Genomic DNA, 18,651 nt, shown 5'->3' on the forward strand with positions numbered 1-18,651 from the left:
ATGCTGTGTGGACGGAAGCGGTCAGAGTGTTGTAGGGACAACGGATGAATTCAGCTGACACGGAATACGCAGACAGGTAGAAGAGTGCTTTGTGTTGCAGCGGGCATGTGAGGTTGGATTCACCGCAGCATCTTCACGGCTCCCTTTGCTTTGGGGGCTCGTTGGGGAAAACTTGGTGTGTTCACCCCTCGCCAAATGTTGCAAAGTGCGGACGTCATGGCGGTAAATTTTGCGCCCCTTTCGTCACGCGCTTCTTGTTCCCCTGTCGCGGACGGTGGCGGAGCGCGACACTTTGTCTTCCGTGCACGCACTCTGCCACCTGGGCCAAGGTTGGTGTCCACGCATGTCTGGGTCGTTCGGGCTGGCCTCCCCCCTTCCCGTCTGCCTGGGCTGTCGCTTTCTGCTTTTCACGTCTCTAGCGAGTCTTCTTTTGTTTTCTTTTGCCTTCGTCCCCCTTCCCTCCGTCCCTCCGTGGGTTCTGGCGCTGTGCCCAAGGAAGCCGGGGCTTGCTGGGTTGACTGGGCGGCCCTTTTTAGCTCTTCTTGGTCTTTCGACAGGCCGGCAGCGCAAGCGGTGTGTGCCTGCCTCCCGCCATTCGTCGGCGGGTTGAACGGCACCAGCGCAGCCAGGCTTTGCGGAGCGTGGTTCAAGGCTCTCCGCTTTCTCGAGAAACGCGGCGATTGCGTGCGTGTCGCGGTCACATGTGGCGTGTTATTGTTGTCGGCTCCTGCCGCTGTCGTAGCAATCAAATTCGAGCTTGCTGTTGTGCAGTGGGATGCAAGACGTGGGAATGGTGCTTGTGAAATCATCCTTTGCACATGCTGTTGCATGCACAGAATTGATTGTGGGTGGAAATGGCAACCTGGGAACGGATGACTGCAAGTTGGGGGTTGTTGGGAAAACTTGACTCTGGCTGGTCAAGGACGACGACACTGCGCGAATGCTTTTTGTTGCAGTCACCGTCGGATTAAAGGTTGCAAATACGCTCTCCCATCTGCATCAAATCATGTGTGGATGACTAAGCTTGCACGTTTTTGGGAAGATAAAAGAACACTGCCTGTGGTCTGTGTGCTCTTTTGTTGACTAGCACGCCATTGTTCACGCAGCAATATTGCTACGAAAAAGACTGAAAATGGGTATTGCATTTCACGCTACGAAAAAGATATAAATGTGTACCGGCAATATGACAAGCATTACGTCACCCCAGGCTACTACTTATCTGTTTACACTTTATGCACAACAATACCCTTCTGATCATATCACAACATATCAGCGGGCACGAGGCCAGTAGTGTTAATTAAAAGAAAAAGGTGCACGTGTGTAATGCCAGTGTATAATGCATATATTTCAATGTCAAACTTGTGGCTAGCATCATGGGCTCATCTGGGTGCCCCCTCCTCTTCCCGCATACACCCGTTCGTGTTTCTGTCTCTTGCTGCCAGCATTCTTGCCTGCACCTGCGCAAGAAAGCCGGATAATTAGAGGAAAACATTCAATGGAGAGCTTCCAGGCAGAGTTCCCACTGCTATTTCACATGCCCTCGTAGTGGTGACAGGGACAGTTCACTAATCCTGAGTCTGTTATCCGCAACTTTTACGCCCATGGTTCGAACCTTGCTTACCCAGGCTTTATCGTGTTGCGCTTCATTAATGTTAGCACAAACAAATATGTTCACTTGACAGGAAACGCACTAATTGCGAGGTATTCATTCTTGTAATCTGTGCGGGTTTCGTATGATACGGCAGACACGGAAATCGTGCAAGGTTAAGAATTCCAGCCATGCTGCTCTCTGTGTAAAGGGGACTTTTGGACCAAGAGGAGTCAGGGTGAATTTCTTGCTGAAACCTCACATGTTTTGTATGTGTGCTGTTGTGGTTGGAAGCACGCAGGTGGTTCGAGTATCAATGCCGAGAATGAGCACCTGTCCTATGGCATACTTCATGTGGACATCTGTTGATGCTACTGTTAGATGAGGTCGGGAGCATACACAATGTGTTACTGTGCTTAGTCATTCATCTTTATTCAGTTATTGTTGGGGTCGTGTGCTTGAAAGAAAATCCTTTGGCAGCTGCCGGCGCTGCTATGCGAATGCTGCAAGTATGTAGTAGTTGCAGTAAAGACGGTGATACGTGGGGAGGAGAAAACGCCGGCTGCCTGTTACCACCAGGTCCGCAGTTGGTTGAGGAGTACATGGCAAACCTGATCAGGGTGACAGTTGCACAGGCCATTACTAGCGCATTATTCGGGCAACATCTGCTCGCAGCGTGTCTTGTTGGTGAGTTGTGCGGAGGAGTCTCATTAAGTGCACCTTTAGCCACAGTGGCCACCACATTCATTTGTGTTGGCCCATTGGTGTCTGCATTCCTCGAAGAGGGAAACGAACGTGTCTGCTTAACTGTGTGTTGTTAAATTTTGACGAATGTTGGAAGTAAATAGTTGCAATGGGGCACTGCTCGCCCCTTGTTGTGGTTGTCGAGGGAGCGCCTCCTTATGTTCTTCTCTCTGCCCTCGTTGCAGGCGAGGATAGCCTTCCTGCAGGGGGAGCGCAAGGGCCAGGAGAACCTCAAGAACGACCTCATCAGGCGGATAAAGATGCTCGAGTTCGCGCTCAAGCAGGAGAGGTGCGTGCGCTTTCTCCTGGGGTTGAACGTGGCCCCCAAGGCTCAAGTGGGGGGTTGCACGGGCCACTGGAGGTTTCGCCTGCCAGTAGGAATCAGTGGCTGCTTCGCCAAGTTTGGTGCTGTGATCACTAGTTTAACTGATTTGAGTGTCACATCACTTTGTTAGCGCGAACTTGAGAATGCCCATTTGGGGAATATGACTAGAGCATCTGCTTTTGGTGTTCTGGTTACAGTCTCAGTGGCATGGTTCTATTTTGAATGCAGCTTCACAATTTGGAAGGAACAGCATTGCATTGTTTGCACATTTAGCTGTAGCGGTGTGTGGGAGAGTAGTCACGTGGAGTCGAGAGGCTTCACTGACCTTGCAGCAGTTGGTTGTGTACACACGCTTACACAGTTTGTGAAGTGGTGCACCAACTTGAAAGCACCATCCCAGTGGGTCCTGTGCATTCGTGGTGCATGGCAATGGGGAGCAGGAAGGGAAAGTCTATAAGGAAGACCACCACCTCAGTGACTAACCCCAAAGCTGCAGGTACCGGCTGAGGAGCTGAGCTTTCAGTATGATGTATTATTGAATGGGTAGCATTTGGGATGTTTGCTGCTGCGCGAGGAAAGTTATAAGTCTTGGGGTGTGTTCTCTGGCTTTGGGGAAACCTTGTCCCTTCACAACAAATTTCAAACAACGCGTCTTTCTTCGGCAGTTTGTTTGAATAGTGCAGTCGTGTTCTTGAAACACTCATTCAGAATTCGTTCTTTCTTTATCCCCTCTGTATAATTTGTGTGTCTAGAAGGTAGTGAGGGGGTATCGCGAGTGCATTACAGTTTGGCAGGCAAACTGCAGCACAGGTGGTATTTGCAAGCTACATTGGCTTGTGATGGGGGTGATTTTGAGTCTCCTAGCCTAGCCCACTTCCACACTGGAAAACCTTCATCTTCCCATCGAGAGTTCCTCCAAAACCTGTAATAGAGAAATGCCTCCGCATCACAGGGCTTGTCGGGACAGCCTGGCTGGTGCTGGGTACTGCCCTTAGGCAGTGCACTCACTGCAACGGGGGGGACACAGCTGGGGCAGGCAGCGACTGGGGGAGGCTGCCCAGTGATTACAATCTGCCTTCGCTAGTGGGGTCCTTCGAGCCTTGCACCGGGGGCCTGGAGTCGAGCAGCCTTTTTTTATTAAATTTATATTTTCTCTATGGCTATTTTTTTTTTTTCGATTTGTATAAGCAGGGTGAGGAGAAGTTACTTTTTTTATATTTACTTCTCACTGATGAAATTGGTCTTTCTTTTATTTGGTTGGGGTGGGAGTGGGCAAAATTTACCGCACTGGGGGCGGCGAAGCGGGGCTGCTTCTCTCCACCCCTTGGGTCCTGGCGGGCAAAGGAAAGTGCCACTGTGCGCGAAGATTATGAGATCTGAGGGCGCACCTGTTCCTCCATGTCTGCACCTGCCCCCTGTGGAAGGAGTGGGAACCTCAATATAAGGTGCACGCTTTGCTGGAACTTGCTCGGGCACTGGGTAGAGGCATTCCTCTTTCGGAACACAGTAGCTGGCAGTTCCCTGTGTGAAGTGGCAATGCATTCTTTTAAGCAAATGGGAAAGCAACCACCTTCAAGTGTGCGAGTTTGTTTTTGGGAGTTGATGCGACTCTGTCTGTGGTGAAGCTTGCTGTAGGGGAATAATTGACACATTCAAGCGACTGCAGGGTAGTTGATACTGTTTGTCTGTCTGCCAAGCTGATTTGGTGGCGTGTTGCTTCTCAGTAGATGTTGGCATGATGCTGCCCCCCCTCTTGCGCCCCCCCCCAACTGCTCCACTACATGCCACCTATGTCAGGTCATGTTCAGGCCAGTTTTAGCATAAACTACAAGGGAAGTTAAGTTGTCAACTCTTTGGTAGGTCATCAAAAGGCATCTGTGCTGTTTGTAGCGAAAGAAGACCAGTGTCTGGCTTCCAAAATGGTGGTGATACAGAAATTATTGTGGCAAAAGAGAACGAGGAAACCAGAGGTCTGGCCATCAAAGATGCCAACGAACCGACTGCCGCGTGAGCCACACTAGTGGAGCGAGCTCCTGCTGGCTGCACTCGTGGCGCGCTTCTTTCTCTTTATTCAGCAGTGCTTTCTTGTGGCTCCTTTTCCTTCCACCAGCAAACAATGTTCAGTGCTGGCGCTGTCTCTTCCATATTAGATAGTGCCCCCACTCTTCTCTGTAGCTGCAGTGTTTTTTGCCTGATTCCTTTTTGCACGAGGTATTCTCTCGTGGGCAGCTTTTTGCATTAGAGTCAGGGTGTCTACCAACCGGGAAAACCGGGAAAACCGGGAATTGTCAGGGAATTTGGGCACGTCTGGAAAAGTCAGGGAATTGTCAGGGAATTCTTCAAAAATGTCGCCAAGTCATGGAAAATGAGGGACATTTGGCTACCTCTGCCTCCCAACTGACATCCGCTTTCAACTGCTCGCGCGTCCCTACGCGCGAGCTTCATAGTGTAAAAACGCCGGTCTGGCGACGAGGGGCCCCGAAAGAATTTCTCCGCCCTGCAGCACTCACACCATATACCGCGGGGTGACGTCTGCAGATGCTGGGAGGCTGCTGCGAGCACGGAGTTTATTATATATAATAGAGGAAAATCTGGCACTGTAATAGTGCCCCATATTTCCCTAGACACTGTTAGTGTCTAGACGAGCGGCGCTTCAGCGGCGTGGCGTCGTGTACCGCGGAGAAGCGTTCAACAGTTATTTAGCATGGCTCGCCAACAAGCTGATAAGGTCCCCGCGGCTGCAAAAAACCTAAATGTTGTTCTAAAAGTTATTTGAAGTTATTGTATCGACGAAACAGTAAAGCTAATATCTTTTTCAGGAATTTTTAAAAGCTTCGCAAAAGCTTCGGTAATGAAAAAAAAAATAGTTGCCACTGTTGCCTTGGTCGTCAGGGGACACAGAAGGCACGTTGCAAGACAGGCCAAGCAAGCGAGGAATGCTTCCAGCTGAAAATTGTAACATCGTGGTTGCGACCATGGCCTCTGCGATCAGCTGCCTGCGTCCTGCACGCTGTGGCTACGGCGCCCAGCAGCCGCCAGCAGCTGATTGCGGAGGCCATGTTACGAGGTTGTGATAGCTACTAGTAGCGCGGGTCGGAGAACCGGCGTTTTCAAGTTTCGGCCGCGGGAGGCGCTCGCTACCGCACCAAAACGAGGAGCGTTTTTGGAAGTTGCTGCACGCGTTTGCGGCTCCTCCATGCATGCCTCTATGTCTCCATGTTGCCGTCGGATGGCCGTCGGGACCGTTGTAGCGGTTGTTTTTTCTCACGTCGTATGAGTTCTTCCGTCGAGTGTCAGGTGCTATGGCACCTTTGAAAAAGTGCTTATTTAACCCGGATTGGGTTAACGCCGAAGTTTCTGAGTACGCGTCATGGATTAGAGCAGTGCCGAACGACGCAAATAGGGCTCACTGCGCAGCATGCCAGAAGACTTTCTCGCTCAGCAACATGGGGAACACTGCAGTTGCCAGTCACGCTGCGAGCAAGAAACACCAAGCCGCTGTGAGCTCAACGCAAAGTGCTTCCCAGACAAACCTCCGTGCTTTTTTTAGTATCGGATCCAACTTGCCGTGTTCCGCTACTGGTGATAGTGATGGTGCCGCGGTAGTGCCAAGCCCGAACACCGAAAGTGCACCTGCCAAGCCCACGGTTGTTGCGCCTGACGGAAAGGCATCTTTGAGTGGCTTTCTTGTGAAAAAAAGTGTCACAAAGGCAGAAATTATTTGGTGTCTGAACACGATAGCAACGCATGGATCATTTCGTTCAGCAGCAGCGTCAGCAGCCCTTTTTCCGATCATGTTTCCTATGTGTGATATCGCAAAGAAGTTGCAACTTGGAAAGGACAAAGTCGGCTACACGATTTGTTACGGTATTGCTCAGTACTTTCGAAGCAGGCTGCTGACAAAGCTAGGTGGTGTGCCACACGTGGTCGTGGCTTTTGACGAGTCTCTGAACAAAATTGCTCAGAAAGAGCAAATGGACGTTTTGATCAGGTTTTGGGACCCTGAAGACGACGTCGTGAAAACGCGCTACCTGACGTCGTGTTTTTTGGGCCATACTCGCGCAGAAGATTTAGCTGCTTCACTCAGAAAGGCTACAGAGAATATTGGGCAGGCCAAGATGCTACAGATTTCTATGGACGGCCCCAACGTCAATTTGAAGCTGTTGAGATCCTTGAAGGAGGAGTTAGCTGCATCTGGTGGGAGTCAAAAAATGCTTGACATAGGAAGCTGTGGATTGCACGTTGTGAACGGTGCATTTAAATCGGGCCACAATGTGACAAACTGGCACATTGTAGTGTTTCTTCGAAGCATCTACAACCTTTTCAAGAATGTTCCCGCACGTCGAACCGATTACGTCAGCCTCACTGGAAGCACACTTTTTCCACTGAAGTTCTGCTCAGTTCGTTGGCTGGAGAATAGCAAGGTAAATTGCTAGGGCTCTTCAAGTTCTGCCTAACTTGGTGGCATATGTTGACCACTCAGTAAAGGAAAAGAAAGCACCAACCTGCAGTAGTTATGTCGCTGTCAAGAAGGCTGTGGCTGACGAGATGCTGCCAGTGAAGCTGGCCTTTATGCTTTCAGTTTCGGAAGAACTCGAACCGTTTTTGGCTGAGTTCCAGTCAGAAAAGCCAATGCTTCCTTTTCTTGCATCAGCACTGGATTGCCTATTGCGCTCCCTGCTGAGTCGAATAGTATTGAAAGAAAAGCTGAACGCTGCTGACACGTCCTCGAAACTGTTGAACATTGACCTTGACAACTCCGACAACATGATTCCTCCTGTAGCTACGTTCGACATTGGACTTGCTGCAAAAAGTGAGCTTAGAAAGTTGCCCAAACCATCGCACATTGCGGTGGTGAATTTCAAGAGAGAATGTATTTCGTTTGTCAAGGCGTGTCCAAAAAAGATAATTGAAAGGTCACCTTTGAAATACAAGCTGACTAGGGGCGCCAACTGCTTGAACCCTGCGGTTTGTGCTACATCAGTTGGAGCTGGCCAGAAGCAGCTGAACATTGCACTTGAAGTGCTTATAGAGCACGGCTGGCTCTCAGGGCTACAAGCAGAGAGGGCAAGTCGCTCATACGTCCAGGTGTGCTCGACCAGCACTGCACAGGCTCTCATGCAAAACTTTGATCGCACAAGGCAGCGCCTGGAAATGCTATGGGTTGAACTCTGCGCAAGTTCTCACAAAGAACTACTTCTGTTTGGTAAGATTGTGCTTTGCCTTTTGCATGGCAATTCTTCTGTGGAGCGCGGATTTTCAGTGAACAAGGAATGCCTTGTGGAAAACATGAAGGAGGAGTCGCTTGTAGCGCAGAGGTTAGTCTATGATGAAGTGTCCGCAGCAGGAGGTGTTGCAAAAGTTGATGTCACAGACAAGATGATTGAGATGGTCCGTTCTGCTAACATCAGATGGAAAGAAGAATTAGAAAGGAAGAAGCAGGAGCGGTTGCAGTTGTCAGATGTTGAAAGAAAGAAGAAAAGAACCGCTGCTCTTGTGAAGGAACTCCAACTGAAGAAGCAGAAGATCATGCAAGATGCTGAACATCGGGCTTCAATGCTTCAACAAGAAATTGAATCGCTGAAAAAGTGAAAGGTGCTCAGACTCCGTTTGTAAATGCACAAAAGTTATTGTGTCTTTTTAATGTTGCATACTATAAAATAATCCTTTCAGTGGATTGTTATAAAGGAGTTTCTTTTGCAGTTGTGCAAGTGCCCTGTCTTTTTTTTACCGCTAGATATTTCACTTTCTGTGCACAGTGTCTGCTAAACAGGCCTGTTAGTCAGGAAATATGCTTAGAATAGTCAGGGAAAACCTGGAAAAGTCGGGGAATTTCGAGAAGTAGAATTGGTAGACACCATGAGAGTACAGTGGTAGCAAATCCAAGGGCTCTTTTCTACACTATCTCCCCCCCCCCATAAAAAAACTGGTCGTTGACTAGGAGCGGGCACATTGTTTCTCTAAAATTAGCGGGCAGTCTGGGCTTGTTTAGCCTTTCAATGTGATTGTGGCGTATGGATTTGGCCGTAACTGAGCAGGCTATGCTGTGCTTTTGTTGGTAGCTCAGAGTGCTAATTTACTGTTGGTAGCGCTGTAAAGCATTGTAACTTCCAGCATTATTTAGGACCGTCGTGCAAGTGTTGCAGCCACTCGAAGCTGGCGTAGTGTGAGGCACACACCTGTCGAGCGTAGCGAGTGTGTCGTGTGGTGCTCCCGTGCCCCCTCTGCGGGCTTGGCATCCTCCCCTGAAAAAAAGCCTCCCGCGGTTGTTGCCCTCCCCTCCCCTCCAGGATCAAGTCTCACAAGCTCAAGTACGACACGGACCCAAACCCTGCGGAGTTGAAGGCGCCAGTCTTCGACGACGTCAACAAAGGTGGGCATGGTTGAGCACTAGTGTTGGAGAAAGTCGTCCTTCTACAGGTACTAAGTTGGGCTGGTCAGTTTGAATTGGGCATGCAAAGGTGGGGATGCTGAAACGGCGCTTGTGTTTGTCTGCTTCGCTTCCCCGCCTTCATCCAGTATGTTCAGGGGGGAGAAGCTTGCCTTGCAATGTGACACAGGCGTCGAGTCTTGCAGCGATGTGTCTCTGCCGGTGCATCTGTTGTAGGACCGTCGGTGACTGGCTCTGTTGTGTGTCCCCCTCTCTCTCTCTTGCAGAGGAGCCCATGGACGGCGAGCTGTTCATCACCAGCAACAGCAACGTCTCCTGGAGGCAAGGGCGGCAACTTCTAAGGCAGTGAGTGTCGCCGTCCCCTCCACCCTCGAGGGGAAGGGGTCGGGCTTCTGCCGGGCGTGCAGGCGCATTGCCCTTTCTCCCATTCGCGGCCCGTGGGCCTGAGCAGCGGTGCTGCGCAACTGTGCGTTTGCGAAGTATGGACACGCATGTGAACCGTATTTCCAGCATAAAAGGGAAGCCGGAGGTTGTAGTGTTCGGAGGGAAGCGAGAAGGGTGACTGTGTGCGGCTGCTGTGTTGCAAAAGGCACCCCGAGAGGCTGGACCTTGCAGCGCCGTTTTATCATAGGGATGCAGTGGCGCCAATGGTGGCCTAAGTAAGCCCTTGCTTTCTGCTGCTTTTCACGTAACGCAATGTAAGGCTAGAGGAAAGCACTTTGGTCACACAAGGAATGCCTGTGTCGTCTGATACCCCTGTCATGCGGCAAACCTGATGTCATTCAATGGGAATTACATTACCTGTTAATGACATTCAGTTCGCCCGTGCGGGTCCAGACGGCAAAAGTAATGTCATTTGGTAGTGCTGGTGCTGATGCTTTGCAAGCTCGCAAAATTTCAAAATTACACTTCAAGTGCACCATAATGTTGTCTTACATGACAGATTTTTGAAACGCAATTAATTGTTTTTAAAATTAATAACAAGAAAATCAGTTTTAGGGGACATAAGCAGACATAATGAGCCAGGACAAGTCCGCAAGAAATCAGTTTTAAAGTTAGTGGCAAGTTTTTTTTTAATTGTTTCGTTTCTTTATTTGAAACACGGTATGCATGTTTCCGGAAAATATACGTTCACTGACAGTTACTAGAAACAGTATTTTTTGGTTTATTCATAAACTTTCTTGCCTGGTGATGCTCCACTGCTGTCGAGGCTATTTGGCCACTGAATGAGCTCCTCAACCATATTTAGCCATTAAATGCCATTTGCCTCAAATTTCAACCAGTATTCACGTGCAGCGCCGAACTAATGACATCTGCTCTAAATATCATTAGTTGGCTGTGTGACAGGGGTATGAGGGAGCTAAATTTTTGATGCAGTAGTTTGCCTGTGTCGTGTCATTTGGTGGTCTTTGTAGGAGTGACCGAAGTTTCAAACAGTACAGTTAAAATTGTATATGCATCAAATGATTTGAGATAGGCAATACAATCAAATAATGTTTTTTTTTTTCCCCCAAAAGTAATTGTGAAGTGAGTTTGTGGAGAACTGTTTAGCTGTAGCTACGGAGCCTGCACCATGCACCATTGATTGAGGCTTGTGCACCAACTGCTGCAGTGGTGGCACACTGGTTGGCAGTGGGCTTTAACATGGTCTCAGTCATCAGCACCTTCATTCGCACCCACCGCGTAGTTAATACCAGTTTTTTGTTTGTTTGTGCGCAGGCTGTACTTGTTGAACATGCGAGCAGTCCTTTGTACTTTCCGTGTCGTGGTAGTGTTCGTCATAGTGTCAGCAAATTGGCAGAGGGGAAGGTGCAAGGGGTCGGCACTGAGCTCATTGAACAGTGCGGCCCACTTACCTGGATAGAAGATTGGCTGTCCCATTTGATGTGTGGATGCACAAAACGAGAATAGACTAGACCGGTAAGTGTCCGTTGACCCCGTTCCTCTGGGCGGCAGGTACCTGCAAGAGATTGGCTACACGGACACCATCCTGGACGTGCGGTCGGCCCGGGTCCGCACCCTGCTGGGGCTGGGACCCGCGGCCAACGCTGGCTCTGGGAACGCGCCCGGGGACGACAAGGCGCCCCCCCATCCAGCCGTCAACGGGGGTGGCAACACTACCTTTTCGTGTGGCTCGGGGGCAACAGGGGAGCCCGTCAAGCGGCCCTCGGACACCCAGAGGAGGTGAGGGGGTACGGGGAGAAAGAACAGCAGGGGGCACAGGGGCGGACCTTTGGGGGTGCCACAGCTTGCTGGTCTTTCGATGGGAGCATGATTTACAAGGTGGCGAAGAAGTTGGTTGTCGTGTGCCTTTCGTGCATGGTTGCCCAGGGATGTCACTCGACATTCACTGGTTGCACAATGAGGGCCGTTTGAGTGTTTCGCCTTGGCAGAGTATTTCGAGGCTGGGATTCCTGCAAGGCCAGACACTTTCAGTTAATTGTAGGAAAGCACAGTGTCCTTTGTTCTTGGCAAGAGTGCTTCATCTTACTGTGGTATCATTCAGCTTGCCCCCTTTTTGTGCAGTGGTCTTGCGCGGTGTCTTTTGTCTCTCGCTGGTACTTGACCCCGCACAAGTTGTGAAGCCTTGTCTCTACGGGGTAGAAGTTGTCTTGAGTCATCACCCCAGGCCAGCACGAGGAGTGGCTGCCCAGTGATTACAATCTGCCTTCGCTAGTGGGGTCCTTCGAGCCTTGCACTGGGAGGACAGGGCACTGGAGTCAAGCAGGCCTCTTTTTTTTTACTGGGCTTTTTCTTTTATTTGCTTTCTTTACTTCCAAATTCACCTGTCGTAGCTTGCTTTGGGTACTTTTTTTTATTCTTTAAACTGGAGCATCTCTTAGGTCGGGGGGGGGGGGGGGGGGGGGGGGGGGGGGAGGGAGGGAGGGAGGGAGGGAGGGGAGGAAGGAGTCTTTTGAGTGAGGTGCAATTGGCAGTGGCTGCTTGTCTCCACCCTTCCCTTGGTCTTGGCGGGCAAAGGAAAGTGCCACTGTGCGCGAAGATTATGAGATCTGAGGGCGTGCCCTGCTGGCCTCCTGCCTGGCTGGGGTCGTGATCAGAGGAAAGCTTGGGGGTGATCACTGCGATCGGGCTGCCCTGCTTCACTTTTATCTAGAAGTGGGGGAATGTTAGACATTTGAGTACCTGTGCGATGTGATTTCATTTGCAGTGGAGTTTTAAGCGTTCAATGTACTGAAGTATTTTTCTTTTTAATGTTAGGTGAGTAATGAACGAATTAATGTTGGCTCTCCTGCGCAGTATGCGCGTTATTCAAGCTTCACCACACAGCGTGTGCTCTCCGGTTGGTCTTTTTGTGCTGTGCAGCAGCTGCGCAAGAAATTCCAACGAATGAGCCTTGTGTAGCAATGTTTGCGAATTCTTGGGGCCATAAATCTGGGGGTTTGTTGCCAGTAGTGGACGGAGTTTGTCGGTTAGCATTGCTGGGCAAGAATGAGAGTGGTGATCACAGCCTGGCACGGAGTGTAATGAGGCTTGATCTCAGTAGGGAAAGGATTGAAATGGCCAAAATAAGGAAAATAAATGAGCAGGCAGTAAGGGACAGGGCAAAGGAGTTCAAAAGGATGTTTCGGGATAAGTTTGGGGTGTTAACCGAAACGAGTTTTATACGGAAACATTCCGGAAGTTGTGTGCTTAGCAGCATTAGGCCTGGTGACAGCACTGCAAGACCAAACCACACAAGTGGCAGCCTGGATTTGGCACAGCTTAGAGAGGCTGAATTTAGAAAAAGCTACTCAACGACTGCCTACATTTACGTCGTCAGTGAAGTCCACGGGGTATGAGAAACCCAATTCGCTTCTTTAGACACCACAGCAGCGTTCAGAGTGTTGAAGGTCCAGGCAGTGACAGAAGATGTACAAAATGATGTGGTGGCCCTTGTGCTTTCCTCCTCCTCCCCCCCCCCCCCCCCCCCCCCACCCCCTGCCACTCCCCCGCTGTGGCAGGGTTCCGGGGAAGAAGATGGTGAACGTGGCGGAGAACGCGCTACTGGACACGGAGGCGTCGGTGCTGGCCACGTTCGACTTCCTGGCAACAGAAAACGTCGACATGGAGGACGATGAGGACAATTTCAGGTGGGCCAGGCTGTGACTGAGAGCTGTGACTTGGATGTTTTTCTTTTTGTTTTCTCCAAACTGTGTGTTTCACGGTGATTTTCTCTGTCATGTGTTAGGGAGTGAATTTTTTTTCTTTCTTAAATTTAATTGTTCTTGCAGAAACTAACTAGCCTCATTGACACGCTAGCAAGCTGTGTGCATTGTTAACAAGTCAGCGCGCCTACTCGAATTCTTGAATTGGAGACACGTGCGGTAGGTTTGTGGCCCTGGTGTGGGGAAAACGATGTAAATGTGCAAGGCAAGCCATTTTAGGCATTCTCCCCGCCCTTTTTTTGTTGTTGTTGGGGAACGTTGGTGCCGCTCGTCAGTTGTCACTTTTAGCATCCTTGTTGTGACACCCGCAGTGCGTGCATTCCACAAAATCGGTTGGAAATGTGCCACTCAAATTACCTTCGGCCGCTGTTGGCAGATCTCGCCCCCTCCGTTCGTACCCGGTAAATTCCGCTTGGGTTTCCTTCTACCATCTTTTGACATATACGGGGCGGTTGAGGGCCAAACTCTGCCAGGAGGCAGGCAGCACAGTCTCGTTGCAGGCAGGCACAGAATGTGTGGTGCTAGCACGTCTTTATGATAAACCGGAGCCAGTTGGCCCAAACCAGTTGCGTTACACCCCCCCTCCCTCCCTCTTTTTTTTTCTAGTCAATGTAATGCCCAGGGGAACCTTGTGCGTGGATACGGGACTTCAGTCTCCGTTTATCATTGGTGTGAAACTTGTTTATTGCAACTAGACCTTGATTAGACCTTGAAGGCCTTGAGATGCCATGGTTCGAGATTATTTGGTGAATGCTACGTAATGTGTGAAGTCCGAACGGGGTGCCTGGTGAGGTCACTAGCGTTTGCATTTTGTATGCACTGGTTTTTGGGCATAGGCTAAGGTTGTCTTGAAATGTATAATAAATTCAAGAAGGCTTTGTTAGGTAAACACATGGTGATTGAAATAAAATTTGCCTTTAAGGGGGGACACGGCTTTCAACTTCGGAAAAATGACCAAAACATCGTTTTTTTGAAACCCAGATATTCGGCTTCTATGTTTCCTATTCTATGCGTCTGCAAAGTTTTTAGGCTGAAAAGCGTCGCAAAGTGGCATAAAAAATACTTTTGTCAGGCGCGGTGACAAACTATCAGCGCAAAAGGGCGAAAAAACGGCAATTTTCGGAGCGCTCTATCTCCGCACCGGTGCCACCGGGCGCGGCTATTTTGATATGGTTAGATCGGCCGAGCGATCGTCTTTCCGGTTCTGCTCGTCTCTTTTATCTTCGTTCATTCACAAACGCACAAACGGCAGAAAAGAAACGACGCACAAACGAAGCTAGAAATAGATGCTGAAGCGCTATTGGTCCTCGGTCGGGGCGCAGAACAACGACCCTCCTGATTGGATGTCACGGGCGCAATGCAAGATGGCGGCCGCCTGAGCTGCGTAGCGAGCGGTTTGAGTTCATTTTCGCCGCTTCGCTCGGCCGAGTTTCTGTTCAATCTATGGCATTCAACACGGACGTTATCGCGGTGGGAATGCCGGAGATAACGAGCCAGATTACGGGAAGTTGTGTGGCTCGAAAGGAGGAGGTCATCGAACGCTTCGTGGTGCGCGTGACTCTACCGTCGCCAGACCCCGGAGGGTGACGCGGTGTGCGCGCTTGCGATAGCGGTTCGTGAAGTGAACTTTTGGTCGGGTTTGCGATGTTTACACGCTTGGTTATTGCTGTGTTTTGACTGTGGGCTCGCTAGCCTTGAGAAAGAAACGGTCGACGCGTCAAACGCTGCGGCGCGCACGGCATAGCCGACGCGCATTGGAGCAGCACATGACTGGGCAACCGGTTACGATTGAACGCCAGTAGTTGTAATTAATGCCCGCGACGTTAGATTTAATCTTAAAAGCGACCTGACCAGCCATATCAGCTATAATCAAAGTTTGATATGTCGCGGTAAGCGTGCGCTGCGATGCGCGCGAGCCATATCGCCTTTCTTGCGCAACGTTTCCCGTGCACTTGTAATTTTCATGCAAAGAGGTTTGAGTTAGTAATATAGGAATAAAAATGTTCTCTGCATTAAAAATGTACGTTTGTCGCAGCATTTAACAGTGATTTTTTTAGTGAAATTATTGATTCCATTGCTTAGGGCATACTGGCTTTGCTGCGAGAAATATTGGATGCCTTGAATGTCAAAAGTAGTAAAAAAATATGCTCTTGCATTGAAGTTGGGAGTTGGGAGTTATGCAGAATACTCTACCAAGCTTCAAAGTAGCTCATTTTCATCCTTGTGGTATGCAAACTTTTGGCAATGAACACCTGCACTATGAGTACTAAGTTACTGTGCCAGGCAAGATAAAACATGAAAAGAAAGCCAAAAATGTTCAAATTTAAGTTAAAAAAATGCTTAACTTGTTGCCATGGTGACAACACTGCAAAAGGAGGTTGTCCAGTGCGATACAGCCAACCAACTAACCTACTTTGCATTGAAAGCCCATTGAAACCCATCTCCCCTCCGTTTGGTTTGCAAAGTGGGGTATGTACTCTTCACAGAGGAGCTGAAAATGATGTTTTCTGGAAAGAGAAAGGCTGAAAAGGCACTCCAATTTCAAGGCAAGGCATTCCAGAAGCCCCATGTTCAAAAGGACATGAAAGGCTACAACCGTGACGACTTTTGATAAGTGAAACCTATGTTGCAACTTTGGAAGCCGTTTTCTCAAAACAGTTTTTTTTGCCACCTGTGTCGCTTGTACCAGGGATTTCTTTGTGACCGCTGGGTCTATTTTGATTCCGTTTCTTGCATTACATTCCTTGATGAACAGTTCAGGTCGTGACATTTGTTTTTTGGGATTTTTTTATTCAAATAATCGTTCACAGTCAACATGCCTATTGCACATTAACCTCTAAAAAAATGAAAACCAAAAAACATTGTGTTGTAAAAAAAAAATTCTAAAACTGTCACGACCTTGTCCATTCATTTGGGAATGCAAAGCACTTAGAACAAATTTTCTATCATGTTTTATAAGCCGATCAAGCTCGGTACAAGCGGAACAGAAAGAAAATTTAATACATAAAAAAGTTTTCAAAATATTAGTTTGAAATTTTTATGGTGTTATCACGGAAGCATTTCCAGTTGCTGTGCCAATTTTCATCGAAATCCATAAAGAAATAAAAAAGTTGATTTTGAAAGCCACGTCCCCCCTTAAGCAACATCGCACAAGTACTTTCAGAGTGGTGAAAAGTTTCGACTCCCGCTTGGCCAGTGTGATTCTGTGGATTTTGGGCGGGCTCTGCAAGGTGTAGCTGCAGGATTTTTTTGTGCACGGTCAACGCCCCTGAAGATGGTGGCTCTTCTGTGACACGGGGCCCTTAATAATGCTGTGTGTTTGGTTGAGGACAGTCGACTGATGATACACCTTGAAGGTATCGAAAATGGAGATCATTTCTGCAATTAATTGCATAAGTGAAAGAGAGTTGATTTTCTCGGTGCCTCTTTCTCTCGATGCAGTGATGAAATGGAGGACGCAGTTTCTGCGGATGATGAAGCAGAGGAGCGAATGGACAACAGGAGAATCAAATCTAAGGTACGTGCGCTTGGAGCCTCCCAATAACTGCACTTCCCAGGGAGGAGGCATTTTTTTTTTTTGCGAATGTTTTTTTTATTACGATTATTATTGCAAACATTAGACTGTACACATAAATTGCCCTGGAATAATGAAGGATTAGGGCACAGTGTCACTTCAGGGGGCATTGAAGTGAGTGCTGAAGCCTGTTTTGCTGCTCCAGTGCTCTGTCTTTGCTGCTCCAGAAGTGTTTCTTGCTGCTTCAAGATGTTCATGGCTGCTAAAGACTTATTTTCCTGCTCTAGAATGACTCCATATAATTGCACCACTGAATTAGTGATAGTATGAATGTTTACCAAGCTGTTGTAGTCTGATGTTCTTGAAACGACCACTTCTGCCTGCATATGTAAGCCAGTTTCCCTGTTGTCTGAAGATTAAGTTTTCTGCCATGGTGCCAACTGTTACCCTCGGGTGCTGGGGGGTGGTCTGATGGGGCTTGCGTGATCCTTGCTGCACTTCGGGGCTTCTCATTTGGACAGTGCGATAGCACGGAAAGTGCAACACTTGTGGGCACAGGTGTTCTGTAGTTTTCGGCCAAAGAATTAGTACCTTACAAAGCGTAATTGCGTACAGTCGTAATTTCTGCAATGAGAAAGCTAGGAGTGTAGCTGTACTGTAGTTGCACATGGTCCTTGTGGGGCACAAATATGTCCAAAGTGAGCCGGTGTTCAGTGGCAGCAAGAGGGAAATTTGGGTGGAACGGTGCGACAGAGTATATGAACGACAAAGAACTGGGTGAATATTTGTTCCTGACAAATATCTGGGCAAATTCGTTGCATAAATGTCCAGAAACATGTTGTACAAAGGCATCTACTTGGGCAGGTTAAACAGAAAGGAAAATGGTTTGTGCCGATGTGCAAGGAAGCGTTGTTATCCTCTGCGTGCAGGCAAGATGCAGAGTGGGCACAGGTAGTGCAGGTTCTGTCCTGTGCTAGAACGAGTGAGGTTGCAGAAGTGGGCAGTGCGTTTTAGCTACTGCTTCATCCTTTTAGTGGAATGCTAGTGATACGGAAACGTGCAAAGCACGTGGTTGGGGGGGTGTGCCTAACCATGGTGCCTGCCCAGCTCTTTTTTTTGTTTGTTTCACAAATGTGCCCGTGCACATAATTCAGTGCATTCAGTGGTGCCAGGTGGTCCGTCCCGATTTCCACACTGCCCTCCAAGTGCCTTACAGGCCACCGTTTCTGACGTTGTGGCTAAAGCTGCCGGCCACCAAACAGTGGTGGCCCGTGTGTAACAGAAGGGGGGCCTCTTCGTGTTTTCCAGGTCCTGGGGTCGGGGGACGACCTTGGGGAGGGGGACACGGAGAGCGTGCTGACCGAGTTTGACTTCCTGGGCCCCGACTCGGGCGAGGGGGGCCGGGAAGGACGCAACCAGGGCGACGGCTCCGACTGGGGTGAGTGGGGGTGGCTGCCGAGGCTGTGCAGTCTCTCTTTTTATACCAGTAGGGGAGCCTGAGGCTTTCTGCTGCTGCAGGATTTCAGGAAGTGCACGGGTGTTGTGGGCATGGAGATCGGGTCTGTCTGAGTAGGGGGACGTTTCAAATGCAGAGCATTTCAGTAACTCACGAGGTCACCCGCGTTGGCGTCCGTGGTCTGCACCGCACCCCTCCCTACTATATATAAAAAAAAGTACCATCCGGCGCCAGGTTTCGATCCCTCGACCCTGCGGGCGGAACGCAATGTACATGGTGCTCTACCCACTGCGCCACAAAGCAGACACAGATTGGGAGTCTACTAACGCGCCTTATATCCTTGACTCATTCAAACTACTGCTGACGATCGCTCTCTCGTCAGCAGTTGCCACAAGTGCAGCAACATTAACGTAACGCAAACTACTTAACATCGTGCGCCCCCCGGAAATGCTCTGCATTTGATCGTG

At 49.3% G+C, this 18,651-nt stretch overlaps 1 protein-coding gene and 1 pseudogene across 3 annotated transcripts in view; both read left to right on the forward strand.

Moving 5' to 3' along the window:
- Nucleotides 1–18,651, forward strand: part of Cka (Connector of kinase to AP-1) — a 91,886-nt gene that overhangs the window by 45,292 nt on the left and 27,943 nt on the right. For all 3 annotated transcript variants that reach the window (XM_077695925.1, XM_077695926.1, XM_077695927.1), the window contains exons 2-8: nucleotides 2,518–2,621; nucleotides 8,948–9,030; nucleotides 9,315–9,393; nucleotides 11,005–11,232; nucleotides 13,011–13,139; nucleotides 16,656–16,731; nucleotides 18,037–18,166. In XM_077695925.1, the coding sequence (XP_077552051.1) occupies nucleotides 2,518–2,621; nucleotides 8,948–9,030; nucleotides 9,315–9,393; nucleotides 11,005–11,232; nucleotides 13,011–13,139; nucleotides 16,656–16,731; nucleotides 18,037–18,166 (829 nt within the window). The remainder of the gene's footprint in view (nucleotides 1–2,517; nucleotides 2,622–8,947; nucleotides 9,031–9,314; nucleotides 9,394–11,004; nucleotides 11,233–13,010; nucleotides 13,140–16,655; nucleotides 16,732–18,036; nucleotides 18,167–18,651) is intronic.
- Nucleotides 5,427–8,360, forward strand: LOC144166402 (uncharacterized; annotated as a pseudogene).

The sequence above is a fragment of the Haemaphysalis longicornis genome, unplaced genomic scaffold (assembly GCF_048455015.1).
Source record: "Haemaphysalis longicornis isolate Haplotype H1 unplaced genomic scaffold, Haemaphysalis longicornis Haplotype H1 scaffold_17, whole genome shotgun sequence".
NCBI lineage: Eukaryota > Metazoa > Arthropoda > Arachnida > Ixodida > Ixodidae > Haemaphysalis > Haemaphysalis longicornis.